General features: G+C 41.3%; 1 protein-coding gene across 1 annotated transcript in view; it reads right to left on the bottom strand.

The window, feature by feature from the left end:
• LOC141975625 (potassium voltage-gated channel subfamily KQT member 1-like) overlaps window positions 1-24,489 on the bottom strand; it is a 737,650-nt gene extending 713,161 nt beyond the window's left edge. Inside the window, exon 1 of the mRNA XM_074936161.1 lies at window positions 24,086-24,489. Coding sequence (XP_074792262.1) covers window positions 24,086-24,489 — 404 coding nt within the window. The remainder of the gene's footprint in view (window positions 1-24,085) is intronic.
• Between the last annotated feature and the right edge of the window lie 210 nt (window positions 24,490-24,699).

Here is a 24,699-nt window from a genome sequence, read left to right as displayed (position 1 = left end):
CCAGGGAGAGAGAGAGACAAAGGAACACCCATCTCACCTGTGGGGTCTGATCCAGTGGACAGCCTCTGAGCACACCTACCAAATTGGGTCCCATTCAAGATCTAGCAGGAGGTGGAGGTGCCACCACGCCCACCTTATAACTTTTAACTCCGTGGTTAGAGCACTCACCCAGGATATTATCATGGAAATAAAGAGGGAGGGACCTTGAAAGGACCTTGCACTAAGGCAGAACCAAGTATACCATCTCTGACGAGTGTTTCACCTGTTCTTAAAAACTTCCAATGACTGGGATTCCACAACCTCTCTTGGAAGACTAGTCCAGTGCTTAACTATCCTTATAGTGAGAAAGTTTTGCCTAACATCTAACTTAAGTCTCCCTTGCTGCAGATTAAGCCAATAACTACTTGGCCTGCTGTCAGTGGACATGGAGAACAACTGATCATCCTTCTCTTTTTAAAGAGACCTCAACATATTTGAGGAGTTATCAGGTTCTTCCCTCCCCACCTCCCTCCAAGTCTTCTTTTCTCAAGAAAACCCATACCCAGATTTTTATTAACCTATCCTCATAGGTCTTCTTTCTAAATCATTTTGGTTGCTCTCCTCCAGACTCTCTCCAATTTGTTGACATCTTTCTTAAAGTGTGGTACCCAGAATTGGACAGAGTACTCCAGCTAAGCCCTCACCAGTGCTGAGTAAAGCAGGACAATTACCTTCTGCACATTACATATGACACTCAAGTTAATATACCCCAGAATTATTTTTTTTGCAACTGCATCATGTTTGACTCATTCAATTTGTGATCCAATATAACCCCCAGATCCTTTTCAGCAGTACTTCCACTCAGCCAGTTATTCCCCATTTTGAAGTTGTGCATTTGATTGTTCCTTCCTAATGGTAGTACTTTGCACTTGTCTTTTTTGACTTTCATCTTGTTAAATTCAGATCCATTCTTCAATTTATCAAGGTTGTTTTGAATTCTAATCCTAATCCTGTCCTCCAAAGTGCTTTCAGCTCCTCCCAACTTAAGGTCATCTTCAAATTTGATAAGCATACCACTCCATTATCCGTATCATTAATGAATATAGTGACTAGTACCTGACTCAGGACAGACCCTTACTTAATACATCTCCCCAAGTTGACAATGAACCTTTGATAACTACTGTTTGTGTAGGGTCTTTCAACCACTTGTCCACTCACCTTAGTAATTTCAACTAGACCACATTTCACTAGTTTATGAGAATGTCATGTGGGAAATGTCAAAGGCCTTATTTAAAAAAATAACTATCCCATCTACAGCTTCCTCTTCATGCACTAGGCCAGTAACACTAGGCACTAGGCATGATTTGTCCTTGACATATCCATGTTGACTATTTCTATTATCCTCTAGGTGCCTAGAAATTGTTTAATGATTTGTTCCAGTATCTTTCCAGGTATTGAAGTTAGGCTGACTGGACTATAGTTCCCACATGCTCTTTGTTCCCCTTTTTAAAGATAGATACTATGTTTGCCCTTCTCAAGTTGACTGGGACCTCATCCATTTTCCATGAGTTCTCAAAGATAATCACTAACAGTTCCAAGCTTGCTTAGCTAGTTCCTTAAGTACCCAAGGATGAATTTCATCAGTCTCTCAACTTGACTACATCTAATTTATCTAAATATTCTTTAACCTATTCTTTCCCTATTGTGGCTTGCATTCCTTCCCCTTTGTTGTTAATATTAAATTGTATTAAGTATCTGGTCACAATTTAGCTTTTTAGGGAAGACTGATGCAAAATAGGCATTAAATAATTTAGGCTTCTTGATGTCATTCATTATTAGCTCTCCTTCCCCACTAAACAAAGAACCTACACTTTCCTTAATTCTTCTCTTGCTCCTAATGTATTTAAAGGATCTCTTCTTGTCTTTATGGCCCTTGCTAAGTGTAATTCATTTTGTGCCTCAGCCTGTCTGATTTTTTCCCTATATGCTTCTGCTATGCTTTTGGACTCATTTAGCAATTTGCCTATGCTTCCACTTTTTTGTAGGATTCCTTTTTGATTTTTAGGTCATTAAAGAGCTCCTGATGGAGCCATAGTGACTCTTAATGTTCTTCCCATCTTTCCTTCACCTCAAGATAGTTGGCCGTTGTGCCTTTAATATGGTCTCTGATCAACTGCCAGCTCTCCTGAATTCCTTTTTCCCTTAGATTTTCTTCCCCTGGGACTTCACCTACCAGTTCTGTGTTTGTTATCATCTGCTCTTTTGAAATCCATTGTCCTGATTCTGTTGTTCTCACTTCTTCCTTTCCTTAGCATCATGAAATTTCACCCAAATTGCCTTACACCTTCAGATTCATAACCAATTCCTCCCTGCTGGTTGGAATCAAGTCTCAAATGGCTGTCCCCCTGATTACTTGCTCCACCTTCTGAAACAAAAAATTTTCTCCAGTACATTCCAACAACTTATTAGGCATTTTGTTTTTTGCTGTATTGCTTATCCAACAGGGATGTGGGAAACCCAGGTTCAATTCCCCCCTCTTCCTAGGGGAGAGGGGCAGAATTACCATTTGTTAACCTAAGAGTATGTGGCCAGATTCTAACTTGACCAATTATTTCCTTGAATTGAAATCCCTCCATGTAATTTTGAGACAAGGTATTCTTCACTCTCTAGCCTACAATACATTGCACTGTTAAATACTTCAGCCTTCAGGTAGCTACATCTAAGCAGTGTTCTGTTCAATGTGTACTCCCATGAGAGGTAGGAGACCCCTGTTTAAATTCTTCCTCCTCCTCAAGAAAAGGAGTGAAAAGAACTGGGATATCCTACATCCTGGGTGAGTTCCTTAGCCACATTCCTCCCCATCCCCCTGTTTAGTTCAGTTAGGCAGGTGCCGAAGCTATTCTGGCAATAAAGTGTCTCCCCTCCAAGAGAAGTTTTGTGGCTCTGGATTGCAAACAGAGATATGCCCCTCCATGTAGCCCAGACTTAGGCATCAAACTCTGTGAGAGCTGCCGGGTTTAGAGTACACCTCTCTCGTTGGCACCTCCCATTGGCTAGCTTCGGAGGCTTCCCACCTAGCATTCTATTTTTTGTGGATCTCATTGTTCGGCACCTATTTCTCCCCATGCTTTGTATAGGTAGCCTAGGTGTCTAACCCAGGGTTTGTGAATTTCAGTTATTTTCAAGGCACCTAAAAAAGTGAGGCTTGATATACTTACAGTGCTGCAGCAGCATAGCTGCACCGGTGGACCTGCGCTGCTGTAGTTCTTAGTGAAGACATTACCTTCAGCATAGGTACTCCACCACCCCGAGAGGCAGTGGCTATGTCGACAGCTGAAACCCTTCTATCAGCATAGTGCTGTCTACATAGGGGTTTAAGTCGGTATAACTATGTTGCTCAGGGAGGTGGAAAATCACACCCTGAGTGAGAGTTATACTGACATGTGTTGGACTAAGTGTAGTGTAGACCAAGCCTTAGGCGTTACAACGTCTTAGTCCCTTTGTTGAACTGGGGCTGAGTCTTTTAATAGTACTTAAGTGTCACCAACAGCTGGCTAGACACAACAGCAGGTAACGAATTAGCAGAATCTTTCCGTGAGGTAGCTGAACTAACTACTCTTATGGGCCTACTTCCTGCATATTATAGCAATACTGTATATTTGAATACAATTAAATTAAGTTTCCTGATTCCATTGAAATAGTCACCTCGATAAAACAGCTTCAAGAAACTTTGAATCTGTTGTCTTAAAAGGTCAGTCACTGAGAACTGAAGTTGTGCCTGCTGAATGCTCCTCTGCTATTTTAGAGTGACCTGTATTACACACTTTATATGATTTATCTTACTTCAGTTCAATATTTGCTGTAGATCTAGGACTACCACAAAAAGGACACATGTATCGCAAGATCACCCCAATGAACAATTCTTTTAAAAATAAAATATTACAACAATCAAGGATCTTCATGATCCAAAAGTAGCAAAACTAATCACATAAGCCTAAAAGAAAACTTCTCCCATGCTCAGCCTGTACTAAAATGTATCTTCAGCTAAAAGTCAAGCATATCATACAACTCTGCAGTTTATTCTAGTTCCCGTATTATTGAACAACCATTATATATATATAAACTGCATTGACACATACTGATAAAACAAACTTTAAAAATGTAACAAAGCATTGAAAGTCTAAAATAATAAAAGCCATTTGGCAGCTTCATGTAAGCTTGCAAAAACACTGTTTCTTTAGCTACTGTTGGATTAAGACAGATAACTAAAATAGGTAACCACTTCAGAAGTAGTGCTTTTTTCCGGTGATGCAATACCCAGTGAAATTACCACAGCAGATCTGCCTCTTGATCTGAATTAGAGGGCATATTACCAGAAAATCATCTCAACTGCTAAAGATCATTTTGCTTCCCGATTTATTAGTGAGAGACAGCTGAAATCCCATCCTTTGACCTAATTTTACCTTCTGCTGAATGACTTCTCGTGTGATTACTCATTCAAAATGAGAATATTTTTGCAGTGTGAGCCATTAGCTAGACAAACCTGTCACAAATCAAGTCCAGCTTTTAGATTCTTAGGGAATCAGCCCTGAAGATCTGATTAAAGAAAGCAGCTGGGGTCTCTGGTTAAACTTCAATTCACTGATTAAAATCAAAGATGAACAAAGTTTAAAAAAGAAAGGAAAGAAAAATGTCATTTACTGACAATGCAAAACACTTTTTTGTATCCTTAAGATGCATCTCTCTTGGACTCCTGCTACACAATTAAAGTGTTCTCTCCAGCATGACATTTCACTCAGGAATAAAATACATTGCTTATTACAGTATTCTAATATTCAGCTAATTATGTGTTATGACAAGGGGCAGGAGAGAATCTTTCAACTGGGGACAGGGTAACTCCAGTGTCATTTTCCCATCTCTTTCCACCAGAACTCAGGCAAAGGGCCTATGGAGAAGGGCTGCTGGGGAGACGAACCATGGGAAAAGGCAGTTCTAAAGACTAGATTAGTCCCCATGCTGAAATTATCTTTTGTTGTTACTCTTTAAGCTTCTGTTGGCTTGTTTACACTATAAAGATTCTTGCCTGTCAAACAGACATCTCCTGTTGCCGTGTTTTGTACCTGAGGAGTCATCCCACCAGCTTCCATGTGTACATATGGCCACAAAAGGTCAATGTTTCCTAGAGTGGTAACTAATTTTGGGTGCCTCCTTTTTCAGGTGCACAACATGACACCCTGAACCTAATTTTCAGAAGGTGCTGAGCACCTGCAGCTCCAATTAGTTTCAGCTACATTTGTAGGTGCTCATCACCTCTGAAAATTAAAGTTCCTAGACATCAAGTACTGCTAACATCAAGTGTTCAAGGCCTCCAAAAATCATGTTATCAGGGCTTAAAAATAATGAAGGTTCAAAAATAATATACTTCAAATTATTTGCCTTCTGGTTTTTTTAGCCTTCATATTTTCAAGCTTTTCTCTGCAACCATGAAGCTTTTTCTATTATTAAATAAAAGCAGAACTGCAGTCGTATTACTATATGCATAACGTTAACAGATAGTGTTCATGTTACAGGACATGCAACAAAATAACATTAGCAGGACTCAGGCTTTAGGTCACCTTTGAGAAGTTCAACTTTAAAGAAACAGTTTAATTACTGCAAAACCCAAAAATATTCAGTTTTATTTGCATCTTACATATCTAGCAATATGTCTGTGGTTTATGCTAACCAATGAACCCTCTGAATTTTGGGGTACAAACAAGTTTTGGGCACTCAGCAGGGCCTACGGGGAATGAATGCCCTGTGGTTAGCAAAAATGTCTTATGAACACATGTATAGCTGAATTTTCAGTACTACACTGACAGAATGCACCCCTTTATTCATATTCTGCACACTATTGTAATAATCTTTGTACAAAATGTGCCTTGTAAAGTAGCATTTGATAACTAATAAATCACTGGTGAACAACATGGTGAAATGTGTGTAGTAACATTACATGTAAAATTGTGAACATAGGCTGAAATCATGACTGAGGTGTGTTTACTAGACAAGTCTGGGGACTGGGTAAACCTGTTCCTCAAAAATAAAGGACAGGATGGTACCTCTAGCCAGGTGTCATCAAAGCTGATGAGAAATCACCTAGCAAGTGGCAATTCTTTGGTGGGGGCAGGAACAAACAGATCTGCAACTTAGCAAACGACTGCATGAAACTTTTCACAATAAGACTCCCTGACTCCAATCTCACAGCAGGAACAAACTTTATCTAGGAGTTACCCTCAGGAAAATGCATTTCAAAGGGTGACTGAACTATAAAAGTGAGGGAGAAAACACCCCAAGTTCTCTCTCCCTATTTACCTCTCTCCTTTTCACCTAAGATGACAAAACAAATAACAGTTGGACTTTGGGAGAAGATCCTGCCCTGAAAGTTGGTCAGCAATGTTACTGGGAACCTGTGGTAAGAATTTCACCTCGAACCACATCCAGGACTAAGAGTGCATTGGGGTCAGCCTGCAAGTAGTACCAAGGCTGATGGGAGCCAGACTATGGCTGGCGTTTGCTAACAGGCTGCTGGGATCTGAATTGTTGGACAGGGCTGTGACTCTACACAGACACTCAGGGTGTGACTGCATGCTCTTTGTGAGTGGCCCAGAGTGGGAGCTATAGCAGCAAAGCATTGTGAGGCACCCCAAGTTGCACGGCAGGGGTGACAACCCCTCACTGGTCTGCACTGCACCCCAGAATGTCACATCCACCTAAAACCTTAGCATGATTGACTACCCATTTGTGGCTATACTCCAAGTCCAACCTCCTATCTTAGTTTAAGGATCAGGTTTTCTCCACAGATCTGTCACTAAAGGTGTTAGTTTATTCAACAAGTAGTGCCAGATACAGGGCCTCCAAGTAAGTGGATGAATAGGAGTTAAACCAAAAATTATAAAAAGTTTAAAATGGGAGAGAAGAGCATTATCCCCTTGGCCCTTAACACATGCCCTGTGGCACTTTCCATCTCTTCAGCACTGGTCTGTTTCTCTTGATCCTTGCCATATATATTCTCCTTTACTGAAAAAATGTTTAAGCCACAACATTGTGTGTGTGACCCCATCAGAGCTGAGATGCTAATCAGGTGAAATCAATATTTGTCCTGAATTCTCAGAAGCTGCAGGAACTCTTAGGGATTCAGCAGGTAGAATCCACCTATTTCAGACAGAACATCAGCTTGGTGTTACAGAGCACTGTGATGCTACATACCTCCTTTCAGTACCCTGGCTCAAGCTCCTGAACCTTTGCTTTAGAAGACATTTTACCTCTTATCTTCTACACTACTGAACTCCCAAGACTGAGATCATTATTCGCTCTCCCATTCCTTAACCTTAAAGTTCCTCCTTCCCCATCATAACCTTCACTTTCCTGAAAGCTGCATCAGCAGCTCTTCCCCGATATGGAAACATATATGAAAAACAAATAGTTTGTCCCTCCCCTGACACATCCCTCCTCTTTCAATTTACCTGGGGTAGACATCTCTCCAGTAGCTACATAAAGAACTTCGTTGCTTGACTTTTAATTTGTGTTTCATTATGGAATCACAGACAGCAAAGATGCTGCAGGTGGAAGGTAGAAATTCCATTCCTCCTGCTCTTTCAGACCCTGATTATGTGACCCTTTAATGTTTACTGCTGTTGTAGCTACTTTTGTCCCAAGATATTAGAGACAAAATGGGTGAGCTAATCTTTGTTCTGACCAACTTCTGTTGTTGAAAGATACAAGCTTTAGAGCTTGCACAGAACTCTTCTTCAGGTTAGGACCTCACCCACCTTGTCCCTTTACATTTAGTTATTTCTCTGCGCTAAGTACTTCTGTGTGCATAAGTGATTTTAATATAGGCAATAGATGAAAGCTCTCCTTTTTTCTTCTATTTTTTCCCCCATACACTGCAGCTTTCTGATTTAGGGAAAACTTGAAAGTCAAGTAAGTCATTTTTTTCTTTTCCATGTGCCATCTAGGTAACTGAACACTGCAGGGGGTGGCTGATCAATTAAAGTTAAAAATAACGACTAGTGTCTCCTACTAGACTGGTCTCCACTAGAATGTTACCTCATGTCAGAACACGGCCTTGAGGTGTTATGTTAGCTAACAGTATTAAATACAACTATCCAGGACAATCATGTCAAATGGCTGTGAGTAAACCCTATTGGAAGCTAGGTTCACTATCACCAGCTGGCATAATGCTAAACATCGAGAACAAAATCATATTCAATGTGTTTCATCCTCATTTGAAAAAAAAAACACAAATTTTCTAATAAAGAATACAATGAAGATAGAAGCTATTAGAAGAAAAAATAGTTATTCCTTCCTTCAAGTTTTATATAACTAACATGCTCTTTGTAGTAAGGACTGTCTCTTCATCTGCTGTAGTGAAAGTGCTAGACTATCTTGTCAGAAACAAGGAAAAAAACAAACATATTTACAAATCAGAAAACAAAGACAGTCCACAACAGATAGATCCAAAATGGGCAGTTTAGGACTGCAGCTGTTTAGGTTTGGCTAAATGTAATGGGTCAGCCCTAAAAAGGCATGCTAGGAAAAGTTCCTATAAAAAAAGGCAAGTTCTGCAATAGAGAAAATTTAATGAAAACACCAAAGAAAAGCACCCATCCCACATGATTTCCAGGCTAAGAGCTACTACCATATTAGTAGTAGTATCACAACAGCATAAATAATCCGGACCAAAACTAAATCTGTTCTCAGTGTCTTGCCAATAAATAATTTATAGTGTGTTTAGGCACTCCAAGTGTGATTGATTCAAAAGAAGTCACACATGGTAATTTTCAGTCCCCAAGAAAGAACCAAGTTGCTGGGGGCTCCTCTGTTACATAAAAGATAATCTAGCAGAGAGCTTTAGAAAACTAAAGCTCTATCTTCAATGTGAAACTATAACCCATATTTATTTTTGATTTTGGGCTTTTTGCTTCCCTTTGCTCTAGTGACATAAATGTAACGAGTTACTCCAGTCTACTGGAGTAGAAGTCTAATATCTTAGCTGCTTTTCAGTAACTAAGGCAAAAAGAGAGGACACAGAGGGTAACGTGTCCAACTATGTATGTGCAATTATAGCGGACCAAGAATTGGTTTGTTTTTGGTGTTGGACAGCCTAGTTGCCCAATGGAGACTTCCATAGCATGCAATGTAGCTATTGATTAGGAGAGCGAATGGGTTTTCCCAGCAGAAAGGGGATTTTTTTTAAGTGGCTAATTTAGGGGCCTCTTTGGCCTAGGCATATCCTTCTTACATGTTATATAAAGCAAGTAATCATCACTCCTATGGGCTGGAGTTCTCACTTTCTTTAAATATGATTACTGTGGTTTACATTTGGGAATCATGTGTTCCAGTAAAACATTCTTACCTTTCAGCAGCTTTTATCCAAAAAACACTCTTGTTCCTATGGCCTTTAGACAGCTAACAGAGTTGTTAGCTTAACCAAGTAGGTGAAATTAACAGAAGACTGGCTGAATGCTTCAGGGACCACTCTGTGTCACAGTGTCATGAATTCTCTTGGTTTTATATAAAGCCCCAGATCTTGGATACAACTAACTGTGAGAATGAGAGCTGGTCAGAAGTTTGACAAAACATTTTTCCATCAGAAAATGCTGATTTGTCAAAAATGAAGTGTTCTGGAGGAATGTGTTTATTGTCACAAAAACTTTTGACCAAAACCATACATGTTCCTGACAGAAGCCTGGCTGGTTTTCTGACTGCCTCCTCAGCTGCCTGACTAGTGGGACATTTCTGGTCCCACCACTCTGTGGAAAAATTCACACATCCAACATGTTTTTCCAAATTGTAAAATTTTCCACTGGAAGGAAATTCTAGTTCCCACACAGCTCTAGTGAGAATTTCTGCTTTTACCTTTTTCTAAAGCACCTAGCCCTCATGGTTGCATAGAGCAGCCAGAAACTGTAACTGCTTTTGAAGTGTTGGAATTTGGCAATAGTACGTTCTCCCACCTCACTAAATCCTACTCCACAAGCTGTCCCTCTCCTACATCTACAGCTTGATTCAAGCAGAGAACTGTTCTGCAAGCAGTATACTTTTAGCTAGATAAAATGCATTGCTATCTTCTTTAGGAAGCCACTGATCCAGTCTGGGCCAGCAACTCTACTCTTCTTCACCTCCCAAGCACTGGAAATACGTAATTTATAACAATAGGAGAGAATGGGTGAAAAGGAAGCATAAGTCTCAAGTGACAGGGAAGATAAAGAGTGTGGTGAGAGTGGCCCAAGGAAGAAAAAAATACAAAGAGTGGTAAAGAAAGTTAGAAGGGGGAGACAAAAAGCAGCATAAAATTGTAAACCAAGGAGAGGGGAATGTAGATATTCTTATAGGGGACTTCCCTTCTGCCCCTAATTGAAGTGTATTACTGTAATAGGGAGGCCACCTCTGAGCACCCCCTTGTACGTAGGGTGACACTACAGCACTGTGCCTCAGTTTCCCCCCTGTAGTCCAATAACTTCACTTCAAGCTCCTCTTTCTCAATAACACCCCTCCTTAGGGCTGGTTTATTATTAACAACATTGTGCAAACAGGCCAAAATATATGTCCCAACACAAAGTCCATGCATCAACCCATTGGAAGTAGTCATGAAAATCCTAAGATATTTCATTTCTCAACACCCCACATACAAGCACCTATGACCAGTCTCTGTCAGTCCTCTTCTGACCCTGGATAGCCACCTCAGTAAGAACTGCCCCCAGCCTCTGCTGGGAGCACCCCAACTCCCCCAGGCCCTCTCACTGTTTCCATGAGTCCAGGTCTCCAGCCCTGAAAATGTCAGCTCCTCCCCTACCCTTAGCTGCACCTCAGAGCCAGCAGGTATGTCCCTCTACTGCTCCCTGACCTTCAGCCCTGGTTCTCCAAGTTGGACATGCCAGCCAGCAAACCTCTCTTGCTGCTCTTCTGACTTCAGCCTTCCCTCAGGAACCACATACAGTCTGCCAGATCTAGTAACCTTCACCTACTGACAGGTTTCAGAGTAACAGCCGTGTTAGTCTGTATTCGCAAAAATAAAAGGAGTACTTGTGGCACCTTAAATTGGTTAATCTCTAAGGTGCCACAAGTACTCCTTTTCTTTCTTCACCTATTGAGAAACTCAGGCTGCTCTGACTCAGCAAATCTTTCCTCCCTGTAGGTCCCAGGTGCCCTCTTTTAAGCCTAATTGGGAGGCAGCAGATAAGACACAGGGGTACTGCCCCTGCTTCTTCTTAAAGGGCTAGTGTCACCTTAAGACATTTTTTTCTCTAAAGAGAGGGCAGGCTAGTAGGGAAGGAGTGGGTAAAACCCTCTTATGCACACAGCCTTAATCTCACCAAAACTGTGCCCTGCGCTGCCCCAGCAACAGGTGTCTTAGATTTCACTCTGAAAACCTAGCCACCCTAGATCTACACGAACGTTTCCTTTACATCTTGGTTATCAGAATAGGTAAGTTTTAGAGCCAATGAGTTATTTAAAAGATTAAGTAATCTTTCACTGAGACTGAATGGTTCACTTTTCAAATTGTATTTTGAGCTATTTAATTACAATTATACTGTTCCATTAAACTTTGTACTAACATTTCAAGGGCAAACTGCTTAGGTTAATACATGCATAATTATCTTTAGCAGGGTAATAAACAACCACCTAGCAAAGGGATGACAGCCCACTAACTCTTATAACTATGCATCCAGTACGTATAAACTCCTACACTTCTGTTGCCATGTGGTTTAGTCTAGCTTACTGAAACCAAGTTAAACATTTCAACAGTTTCAAATGTATTTCCAGTGCTACTTCAAATTTGCTCAAGTATGTAGCACTATTTGACATTCTGCAAATAAACTTCTAACCATTGCTACTTTGAGAAGATAAGCTAAATGCCTGCCACGGCTAATTTTGAATACTTCCTGTCTAGCTAAACACCATCAGGAACACTACTCAGGAACTGATCTACCCAATCTATTTGTCTCTGGTCAAGTAAATTGCTGACTCAATTTCCCCATCTGTAAAATGGGGGGGGGGCTTATTTCATATGTGTGAGGTGAGGAATAACTAACACTTGCAATGCACCTTGTATTAAAAAGCAGTTTATAAATACTAAAAAGCACTCTTATTGTGGCAACTTCAACCTATATCTGTATAACTGGTCATGGATGAGTTTTGAGTGAAGGAGACCAGTGGTCCTTCACAATAACTTTGAGTTGCAAGCAGAAAAACATAAATGTCTTGCCATTTCAGACACTTTTTATGAAACTGGCACAAATACGAGTTATTTTTTAAGCTTTTACATTCCATATTAATATTTAGCTCTTCATAGCTTCAAAGTTCTTTACAAGTTAACATAATTCCCTTTTGAAGGGTCTTAAGTTTTTAATATAGACTATGCCCTTCCCCCCCCCCCCGCCCCATTCTGTTTGCACCAATCCAGCACTGACAGACTGTGTTCACACATGCTCTAGGTTTGACAGCAATACTTAAGGGGGATCCACTTAACTTCTTAGAGAATCTGTTTTTCTACACCTTGTTTTCCCTGTGGGTAACACTCTCTAACTCAATTCTGTAACCTTAGTAATTCTTTTGAGTACCTAACATTTGGTATCCTCCACTAATTTTTGTGCCTTCTTGCATGTTGTTTTCTTTTATTCCCATTGTGTCTTGTTAGATGGCATATGTGCACTTGGATGTGTTTTATCTTTATCTCTTTATCTCTTTATCTTTATCTCTTTTCCACTGCAATCAAAACACTATCCTCTTTCTACACTAAGTACAGCACACCAACACCTTCTATTGCATGCCTGGTAATTCCTCTAAATGTCCATGCAGCTTTCACTTGTGTGGCAAACATGACTTAAAGGATCAGTTTTCAGGATTTTAATATCTTTATCATTGTGCTCAGGTGTGGAGAGCTGCTCTGTAAACTAAAAGAAAGAGCAAGCCTGCTCCACACAGCTTTATTCTGCTAAGTGACTCCTTCAGCAAATACCACAGCCTTCACCATGTGTTGTACCCTTCACTTTGAGTCTCCAAGGGTAGGATTTGTGAAGGGACTTAGCCACTGCAAGACTGAGCATCATGGCGCCTAACTTTTAGGAGCCTAGAAAAATCATAGGAACAACATTATGATCCACAAAGCAGAGTTAGGAACCCATGCTCCTTATACAAGGAATGGGGGAGAAGCGGGCACTTAAGAATGTGATCCACAAAAGGTAGCAGGCTGGGGGGAAGCCATCGAAGCTAGTCAATGGGAGATGCTGACCAGAGAGATGTGATGCCCTCCCCTCTTGCAGAGTTGGTCTGGTCTGCAGGGAAGCACCTATTGCTGCTAGTGATCCCTTAACAAGAACCAGTGGCCTGAAATCAAGTAGTTTAGGTGCCTAAGGGGTTTCTTACAGGAATGAGTTTAGCACCTGCATTGCTCCCCACAAAATGGGCAGGGGCAGGGGGGTGAGAAAGACTCTGTAGCCTAACGGTTAGGGCACCCACCTTGTAAGTGGGAGACCCAGGGTCCAGTCCCCTTGTTCCATTCAGTCTTCCATTATTTATCCACCGTTTCACCATGAGAGACTGAGGGAGCCTGATCTGAGAATATCCCATAGGTCAGTGGTTAGAGCACACACCTGAGTGGTGGGAGACCGCTGTTCAACCCCTCTCTGATGGGGCAGGGCAGGGTGGGGGAATGAACCTAGGTCTTCTACATGCCAGGTGAGTGCTCTAAACACTGGGTGGCAGCACCATTTCTGCCACCACCTCCTCTTCCAGATGGATTTTGAATAGGAGCCTCTTCTATAAGCATGCTCAGAGGCCGCCTACTGCATCAGGCCCAGCATGCAACAAGGGCAGGTGAGCACCTATCTTCCCCTAGTTCATGAATTGCTCTAGATCAGAGGTCCCCAAACTGTGGGACACACACCCCAAGGGGGACATGGAGGAACCTCCAGAAGAGGCGTGGCAAAAAGTTTGGGGACTGCTGCTCTAGATTTTAGGTGGGAGGTGAGCATCTGGATGCCTGGAGGGAGGCAGCAGTGTGCATGCCTCAGGATCTAAAACTTGTACCCAGAGAACTTTTACAGAGAAAAGTTAGGTGACAAATGAGTTTAGGCGGCAGCCAAGCAGAAATATCATGAATCACAATGGTGCCATGCACAAGAACTTAGACACCAACCTTTGGAGTTTAGGCACCTAAATTGCTTCGTGGATTGCCCCTTTAGGGGCTCAGTCATGCAATGTGTTACCCATCTCACAGAATCAAGCCTTTAAAGCTCACTCCTGGAAGATGTGGCATGCCCTCCATTCCCAATGTGGGCACTGCACGAATCACAGAATTGGGCCCTAAATCCCTTAAATTTGCAGCAAGAGCAGATTAGTGTGTAAAGTTCTAAGGGAGACCAAATGGCCAATGACTTTCAAAAATGTTTTCTTCTGTATGTCTTTTTTTTGGCAACAGGGACTGAAATGCCACAGTAACTCAAATACTGCGGTGCAGTACTTGTTTTTAATGGTATCTACTTTACAGTCTTTCCCATGAAACTAAAAATCATGTTTTTAAAAATGTGCAGTAAATGGCACACAAAAAAATTCCACCACAATCATCAATAACGCTAGCAAAACAAATTATGTGTCCCCATGGATTTAAAGAAGAATACAACCTTAATACTTGTGAGAATCACAAAGAGAAGTAAAGCAACCTCCTCCCAATCCGTGACAATCATCCAATCAAACACCCCACCTTAAACAGTTAAGGAACGTCCCCTTTAAGAAATAAATGAAACTTTATTTAGCTTTTTTCCTAATCTGTTATAACTTTCCATAATAGATTTCACTTCTTTCTTGTATTGTTCTCAGATACCAGAAATAGAGCAGTACGCTTACACTTTGCTCAACCCCCTAGCATCTAAAGTCTGCTATACCACGGGGGAAAACCTATCAACAGACAGGTCTGCAACTGGTGTATATGCCAAATATAACTAGTATATTTCTAATTCAGAACACTTAGCAGCCCAACTTCTGTGTAAAAATTCTAAACAGTGTTTCTTACCAGTACAAGCAATTACATAGAGAAAGTTTAATTCAGTAATACCTTAGTGAGACTATTGCCACATTCAAATCTGAATTTTGATTTTGAAGTCATGAGACTCACACATGCAGTCATATGCGCCTTATGGCTTTGAACTTTAGGTGTTATTTATGTTGTGCATATTGTAATCACATCATTTGGGGACTCTTATTAAGGGGAAATATCTGTCTGCACTCTAGAGATACTTGTTCCAAGGATCCAAAAGGGAATTAGAGGGCGCCCTAGAGATAAAGAATTACAAATAATGGGCTCCAAGTTCCATTTACTGATAACAGTAAGAGAAACACTATGCTAATTTACTTGCTGAATGCTTTTAGCAGTGATTTTCAACTTGTGGTCTGTTGACCTCTGGGGGTCTACAAACTATGTCTAAGATTTTCAAAGGGGTCTGCACTTCCAGTTGAAAATTTTGAGGGGTCTGCAAATGAAAAAAAATGTTGAAAACCACCGCTTTTAGTATCACTAAATGAGAGTTGTTACATTAGAGGTAGTCTACGAAAGTCCACAAGTTCAAGCCTTCTATAATTTTCCATGTACGAACTATTTACTGCTAATGATTAGGGGTCGACCAAATTTGCGGCTGTGAAAATCATGTCACGGACCATGAAAACTGGTCTCCCCTGGGAAATATGGTCTCCCCTGTGAAATCTGAAGGCAGAGCAGCAGCTGCTGGCTGGGCACCCGGCTCTGAAGGCAGCGCCACAGCCAGCAGTAGCACAAAAGTAAGAGTGCCAGTACCACATCACCCTTCCTTCCCCCTGCTGCTGGCGGCGGCGCTGCCTTCAGATCTGGGTGGCCAGCCAGCAGGCACGCTCACCTCTCACCCTGCTCCAGACAGTGCCGCCGCCAGCAGCAGCAGCAGAAAAGTAAGGGTGACAATAGCACAACACCCTAACAGGCCTGCGACCCCCTTTTGGGTCAGGGCCCCCAGTTTGAGAAACACTACGGAGAAATCACACATTTCATGGGTTGGCACGGAATAAATAGCAAGTTTTGCATCCATGAAATTTGTTATTTATGCTGTGACCAACCTGCAAAAAGTGTTATTTCGCCGCAATTTAAGTAGACCCCGCTAATGAGCTCTGAAACATGACAATACTTAGCTAAATATTGTTAAAATGTAAACTATAGCAGCAGCCCTTAATTTTTCAATTGCCTTAGTCATTAACATTACCACAGTATTTCCTACACTAAATTTAGGGAATACAAGAATATGAGAAAAAGTAAGGATGAATAGTTAAATACTCAGATCAGGAAATGACAATATTTAGGGTGCCTTAGCAACCGTAACTCTGTTTCATATTTATATACATTATGATACAGCCTTCAACTACTGGATCACATTATTTTCACAGAATTTTTACGAAGAACTTAGCTTTACATCCATATCTTTTTTCCTGATACACTTTCATTCTTGTGTACTTATTTTCAGTGTTATAATGATTCAGTATCTTTACTGACACACTTTTTAATCTTTTCTCTAAGGCATGTATTTTAATAACTTAGCCTCAGATCCTCAAAGGCATTTAGGTGCCTAACTCCCATAGAAATCAATGGGAACTAGCCATGTACTATGCAATTTCTTCTAAAGCAGGAGCTCAGCATTTATTGGATATAGTCTGAAAGAGGCAGTTGACTAAGCTAACTTAGTGGCAGTCTAGGGCCTAAAATGCCATGCTACATGCCAACAAATGTTCACTATTACTCTTTGTAGTTATACTTGCACCATTTTACACCACATGCAACTGATTATTCCATACTTCTCAAATGACTATAAGGGTTTGTCTGACATACGTGGAATATTACTTCAGATGCTACACAGCTTGGTTGCGTCGAAGGTTGTGGAAAACCCTAACCCAAACAGAGTTTCTAATACCCTGAAAAGAGAGAACAGCTGGAGATTCCATTAAGTCCAATTGGGGTCTTGCTACGGCTGATCAAGTTAACAACTCAGATTCAAAATTAAATAGAAAAAAGCCGATGATAAATTAGATGAGAAACAATATGTGATCATATAAAGTGAAGTACTGAAGTATAATGAAGATATGCCAGGGGTCAGTTAAATTTGTGCATACAGTCTTGGTCAGTTGCTGACTTGACTGCTTCACCATGGGATCTTAAAGTTCTCTTAATATAGGCTTTTAAAAATATATATAGTCTGAGCTGGGGAGGGGGTTGAAAGGAAAAAAAACCCTCCATAATGTGATCATGTATGGCTTGATAATTCTAGAATGTCCCACCCCTACACCACATAAGGTCTGCACTACAAAATCCCACGCTGTGCTCCTTAGAAGCTGTGTAGCTCTTACCTGACAAGATACTTAAGGAATGAGAAGGCTGCTGTTCGTTTGGTTTTTGAATACACCTCGGTGAAGTAATCTGGGATGTTTGCTCTAAGAATAAGATTTTTCTTATTTAAAACCTATACAGTATTTTTCACTCAAGGACCTCAAAGCCCTTTTTGATTACTACTTAGACCTCATCATACCCCTGTGAAGAAGGTATTGCAATCATCATGCTGTAGTTTAACCATTTGTATAAAGTAACCTTTAACATTCACAAAACAAGAAAATAGCATAGGTGGGAAAAGAACCCAGGAGTCTGTCAGCTAGTCCTCTGCTCTAAACACGAGCCCAAGCTGGGGTGTGAATCTAGCTTGTACTAACCTGACCACGGGGACCCAGCTGACCATGGGGACCCTGCTGATGCCTGTTAACCATTTGTTTGTGTGCTTTGATCTAGTCCCCTTTCAAATAGGACTAGATCAAAGTTCATTAATGAACACTTAATGCATGTCAGCAGGGTTCACATGGTCAGCTGGTTTATGGCAAGCTAGTGCAGGATAGATTCACATCTCAGCTTGCCATCAACATAGACAAGAATTTCATCTCCCTTTTCAAACAGTCCTTGTTTTCTCTGCTGAGTGCCAACGTGGGTTTCAACCTGTGCTAACTGTACCAGTGATTATAATGTGAACATCTGTTCACTGTGAACTCGACTGAGGCCAAAAACTTCTTTCTTATCTCCTGCAACAGACATGAAGTCGTCTTCACTACTGACTTGGCCCAGACTCAAACCAGTTGCCTATAGGGGAAAGGTTCACTCAGTCATGATAAATCCCTGAGCCATCCTGATGTCCCTTCCCCCACACCTCCATCTAAATTATTTTCAGCGACTAAGCTGACTGTACTAAATACTAGCTCATCCATCTTGGACAGTAACAGTGTCTGTGATAAGTTAATAGTACCATCAACTTCACATTTTTACATTGCTCCATAATACAAATAAATACAAATGTAAAAGGTTTCTGATGCAAATATAAACCTTGACTTAGAAGTCAAAAGGGGCCAGATTCTCTCACCTATGTAAAAAAGGAACACTTCCCATGGAAATCTGCACATTACCCCACAGCAAGTTGTTGGGAAAGCGGTATTTACCTCCATGTAGGAAAGGCTACAGGGCCCTTGCTAAGCTCTCCTCCCTCCAGGGAGCCATGGGAGGCCAGAGTTGTTAACATCGGTCCTGTGCCCCTCACATCAGCTCCAGCATGTGGCAGCTCTACCTGGGCGTCTTGTAGTATGGTTAATGAGCTGTACTGAGAATATATACAACATTTGATGGGGAAAGAGGGAGAAACAGTAGGCATCCCCACAGCCCTCCCTTAGTCTGCCTGCTCCCTTCATGTGGACACAGAATAATGCAGAGAGACCTCTGCAGGATGCAGTGGTGGGAAGGACATGGCACCTTGAAAGTACCTGAGTTTTTCTTCCATGCAAAAGTGTGTAGATCCACACATGGATCTTTATGTGCAGATCAGAGGAGTTGTGATCTGCCCATAGAAACAAGTTTAACTCTAAGTGAAGGATCTCTCCAATTTTCAAAAAGCACTGTCAGATACACAGACCACTGTGCATCACACTTATCTTCAGTCTTGTACTCAACTTCTAACTTCTGTGTCTGAAACTAATGGGCCAAGCTCTGCTCTGGTTTACACTAGTGTAAATTCCATGCAGCTCCACTGACTTTAAATAACTTTCATTCTTTAACTGAGTGGAGTTACACCTGATTGACACTAGTGTGAGGGCAGAACTTGGTCATATACATATATGATTACAAAGTAGTGGTTCTCTTGGTTTAACTTTCCTTTAAGCTGGAGATGATCACTTTTCCACCATCAAAGTCTCTTATCTTCAAGAGAGTATCTGTGATACACTAATTGCTAAGTGTAAACTGTGAAATTATTAGAATGTTTCAAAAAAATTAATATTTGCACTTCTATCTTGATGGCTGGCAATGTCCATTTTACTTTGAAAATCTCTGGTTCAAGGGTAACAGACTACAGCAATTCCCAACCTGCCATAATACTGGCTTAATAGCAGAAGGAGATCATCGCATGAATAAGAAACATTTTAGTATCGAATATGCAAGTTCTCTTTTCAATAGCAAACAGTACTAAAGCAGAATACGTACAGGTTTCCTTTTGGTCAACTCTTATCTTAAGTTTCAATGACAGAAACGTTTTAATGAGACAACACAAGTGAATAAAGATAATAGGGCTTGACCCTCAACTCTATGTTAGGTTTCTGTACTGTTGTTGCTATAAATGTCCTTGCTTTCCAACAGGGTGGCCACCATTAAGTAGTAGCTAAGAAATTCCAGTGGCAGTTAATAAAAATAATTTTATATCTTACTTGTTGTTCGGTGCTGCTCAGCTCACTGTATCTGACACAGAATGTCCTCTCTATCACTTGCAGTCGGAAAAGAACAGAATCCTTATCTCCTTGCCAGGATATGAACAACCAGCTAAATCAAAGTCGTTTCCTTTTCTAGGGTGCACATATAACAAAAACCACTTCCCCGCCATCAGCCATAACTTTCTTGTGTCTTCATATTTGCCACCTGGGACTTCATTATAGTGAACCTCAGCTGCATCTATTTTCTGACCACTTACCCCTTCCCAGTCTGCTTCTCTGCCCCTAAGATCTGGCATGAAAACTGGACTGTGCATTTGAATCCTAATGAAATGTCTCTCACCAAACTCTTGGGAGGTCCCCGAAGACCTGGACACATAGCGTACCCTGTCACATAGTCTAGAACATTAGTCAGATAAAATGTATTTACTGTGCTTTGTGTTCATTGTTATCTGATTCCTAAACTGGGGTGGAATCATGTTGTCATTGAGGAAAATTGGCTGCCCTTATCTCTTTCCAGCCAAAGGGCATGCCTATGCTAAATGAGATATTTAAGAAACCTAACAGTATTTTAGATTATAATCCAGCCATTTGTTATTCAAAATGCAAACTAACAAAATGTTTCACCAAGATACAAAACATATAAGATGTCCCAATCATAGTTAAAGGATTTAGCTATCTGGATTTGCATAGTAACTTCAATTAAATATAATCTTCTTTCATCCTTTTTTACGCTCATAGTAGAAAGTAATTGGAGGGATAAAAAGCAAAACTTTGGTGCATAAAGCAAGAAACACAATACCTATGTCTTATTAAAGTGAATTTGTCTGCCATGCTACAATACCCCAGGGTCAAAATTACACATCACACAACTACTTCAAAAACAAAATCTGAGGGTTATACAGTGCTAGCTTGGCATGTGAGTGGGATTTAAGCAAATGCATACAATAGTTTAGAACTAAATTCAAGCAAGGCATTCCTGTGTCTGGACTAAAGACCATATGGTCAGCAGCTGGACTCTAAGATATATTGATACCCAATTCTTTAAGGAGCTTCAGTAGGAGCAGAAAAATGGTTGGCACAAAAGAGAATCAAGACACCATATACTGTGCACCACTGCTATCTCTGCTGCCCTCTATTCTCCTTCTGCCCACAAATTTAATCTTTCATTCTGTTCATGAGAGTGCTTTCAGGGTTCACCTGTCCAAACTTGTGGTCACCCTGCCTTGCCTTTTTTACAGTATGTGCACTTTTCATAGCTGAACTGGAAGTACCTGTCTTTTTTTACCTGACTCCAGTCCCATTTGGATATTAGTTCCCCACAGGTTTGTAAATGACTAATGTTGTCACTGTAGTGTGTGAAGAATCTGAGGAGAGTTAACGAAAGCTGTGCATCCAATTCCCCACATTCTACACAGAAAGATTTAGTCATAAAACTTCAGTTACATACAAGAAAGAAGGGCATTAAGATCCTAATGATCCATGTAGCACGTGGATCACTTACAAATTAATGTCTGTAATGCATAAATGAAATGGGCAACATTTTTAAAGTGTCTTTTTAAGACACCAGCTTAGTTTAATAATAAAATTAATAATTACATTTCATCTTTTGATACTCAGTTTTTATTCATGTCATTATGTCCTTTACTCATATTTACTATTGTATGGTATATCTACACTTTGTAAAAATCCTTGTACTGTAAATGTATGTACTATATGATCATTGGGGAGCTAAAGCACTTAGGTGGACACTTGGATGCAACTAATGTCTAAAGAATCGTTTACAAGTTTTCTTTTAATCAAAATAAGCACTTCTTAGTGAAAAGTTTTTAACAGTGGGGTGGAAGGAGGAATTAAGTGGTTTTTAGTTTTACTAAAATCATTATGCCACTAAAAAATAATAATAATAATTTTCTGTTAACTCCAGTGGTGTCCCCCAACTGTGGTCGAGTTTTTTAAAAAATCACTGCCACAAGCACAAATTAAAGGTCAACCTTAGTTTGCTCTCATCATCAGTATTTCATATCTCAAACGCATTTTAGTGAGAAATAAATCCCAGTCTCAAATAGGCTTAAACCATGACCATTCACATATTTAAATCTACACAAATGAAATCTGTTTAAGCCTTAGGCATGATTATATACTATAAGTATAGTCCTTGAAAGAGGCCCTATCCGTTTACTTGGCAAAATTTCATGAATCAAAACATCATTTGATAAAACCCAAGATAATCTTGAGGCAGAATGGAAATAAATAGTAATAAGACTATCTACTTTATGACTAACAGAGGCATCATGGTTTACCCTCATTTTAAAACATTGCTGTATCTTTCTAAGTCTTTTTTCCAAAAAGTAGGCATTTGACACTGACTTGCTCACTTGAAATGTGTGATGGTTTTCTAAGGATAAGGAATGCATGATCAGGCCCTAAGAAAGCACCAGAGACAAACACAAGAGCTATATTCTCCACTTTTCTTCATAACAAAGACTTTTTTTTTTTTGGCTCAATCTTAATCTCATTCCAGTCAATGGTGAAACTCCTACTTGATTCAATGGGGGCACGATCAGGCCCTTTACCGTAGCAAAAAGCAAATAATAATTACTGTTAAGGTATGTCCCATGGCAGCCCATGGCAGAGATCTCCCAGCCTGGGTCGACAGATTAGGACTCGCGAGAGCCGGCTTTAGGGAAAATGGCGTCCTGGGTGAACTTGTATTTTGGCTCCCCTGGCCCGCTGGGTGCCACCCATTTCCCTTGGCCCCATGGGTTCCCAGGCTCCCCACCCCTCTCCTGCGCCCCTAACCCCTGCACTCTGCCCACTTTGCCTAAACCCCTGCACTCCCCTCCTAAGCCTGCTAATCCCTGCACTCCCCTTCTGCGCCCACATGGGGAAACTGACCTGGATGCACGGAGCAGCTGGCATTGCTGCTCGCTCCTCCCCCCCCCGCCCCCATGCTGCCCCTCTGTGCGCCCCTAGGGGGCTGTGAGTGGAGGAGCGACGTCAAGGCTCCCAGCATCCAGGTCACTTTCCCCACCTGGGCTGTGACCTGGATGCACGGAGCGCTTGGCTTTGCTTCTCACTTCCCCACTTACACCCCCCAGGGGGCACAGAGGAACACCGGGGAGGCAAGCAGTACCTGTGTGTCATCACTGCCTCCCCCCCCACACACACACTGCTCTCCCCTCCATCGGGAGGAAGCAGGGAGCAATCTAGGTATGGCCCCACGCGGCACTCCCCTGCCAGCCAAGAGCGGTTTCCGACACTACACTGGCAGCGCGCATTCTGCGCTGCTGCACAGTGCCCCCCTTGACCATGGCACCCTGGGCGGTTGCCTGAATGGCCCACTCCTAAGGCCGGCCTTGGGGCTTGCAGGACTTGCGCTACCACACTAAAAATAGCCTTGTGGACAGCATTTCTAAATTTCAGCTCGGGCTGGAGCTTGGGCTCTGAAGCCCACCCCTCTCCCTAGGCTTCAAAGCCCAAGCTCCAGCCTAAACTGCAATGTCCACACAGCTATTTTTAGCACGGTAGCATGAGCCCCACAAGCATGAGTCTGTTAATCTGGGCAGGGGGGGTCTCACTGCTGCCCTTAAGCAGCATGTAAAGTGATAACTGAACTGTACTGTTCTGGTGGATGCTATAAGCAGCTCAAAGAAAATATTAACAGCTGTATTAATTTGCTACTACATGGATAAATCAAAGCCTTCATTTCCCCTCACTGTGTACTGCACAAGTGGTAAAATGACTAACTTGCTGCAAAGCTCCTATCGAATACTGATAACTCCAAGTTGTGTAAATTAACCCAAACTGAAATTAGAAGTGTAGCATTCAGGTGTTTGTGCAACAAGTTGACTTCAAAAATGGCTTGAAGTCAGTTTTGCAACTGCAGGATGATCAATGCGCATCTACAGTCATAAGATGTATCTGACCAGAACTAAGTCTTATACATCTCCTTGTCTACTGGAACAATGTAAATAAATTAAGACAGAGATAAAAAAAAGTGTGGTAATAGTACTGGACTTTTTTTGTCTTGGATATAGCAAGGATGAAGCACAGTAGTTGAAAGAGAAGCCACAAGTAAAAATAGAAACACTGAAGGACTCCAGTGAACCACACTAGAAAAGTTAACATGTATAAGGCCTGATCCTTTTTGGAACAAGTAGTTCCATCCATTTCAGTGGGATTACTCATGTGAGCAAAGACTGTCCATGTGAGTAAGGATGCCAGACTGATTCATAGTACTCTGTTTTCCGGTAGACCATGAGTGCACATTTTCATATAGCTCTTACATCAGAAATTATGTGAAAGTATAGGTACTTACACAGTAAAATGGTAAATAAAACACTTCCATCCACTCGGCCTCTCCAGGAAGTTGTAGACATCTCCCTGCGTGCTAGTTTTGGTTAAATAAGGACCATAGAAACACTTCGTAGTGTAGGTCCTACGGATTTCACTTCCTGTCATAGGCTGGTTGCTGAGCTGGAATGCTGAATCCTTTGTGTCTTCCTCAGAGTTAGGGGGAATTCCTGATCCATTATTCACCATGGTATCTGAAGCTAGTGCCACTGAAGAATATTGCTTATTGTTTAGGTTCCCTGTGACTTCCAACAATCCTGAAGACTTCCTATGACCATGCAGACTACCTAACTGGGTGCTGGAGCTTTGACCCTGACCACAGAGGTTATACATAGAGTGCCCACCAGTTTCACCATTACCACAGGACATTCTGTAATGAAGCACAGGTATTGCTAACCCTGATCAATATTTAAAATCATAAAAGAAGGTATTGTATATCCTTTCTGTCCTGGGTGTTCTCCAATAACTGATAAGATGTCTTTCTGCCGTTATCCTGGAACTCCTCTGTGACACAACAGTGTGAGCCACCAGCCTGTCACCTGTTGTCACTCAGAGGCTCTGAAATTAAATCAGAAGAAC

This window comes from Natator depressus, chromosome 1 (genome assembly GCF_965152275.1).
Source record: "Natator depressus isolate rNatDep1 chromosome 1, rNatDep2.hap1, whole genome shotgun sequence".
Classification (NCBI taxonomy): Eukaryota; Metazoa; Chordata; order Testudines; family Cheloniidae; genus Natator; species Natator depressus.
Note: the sequence above shows the minus strand (reverse complement) of the source record. Positions and strands in the feature narration are given on the sequence as shown.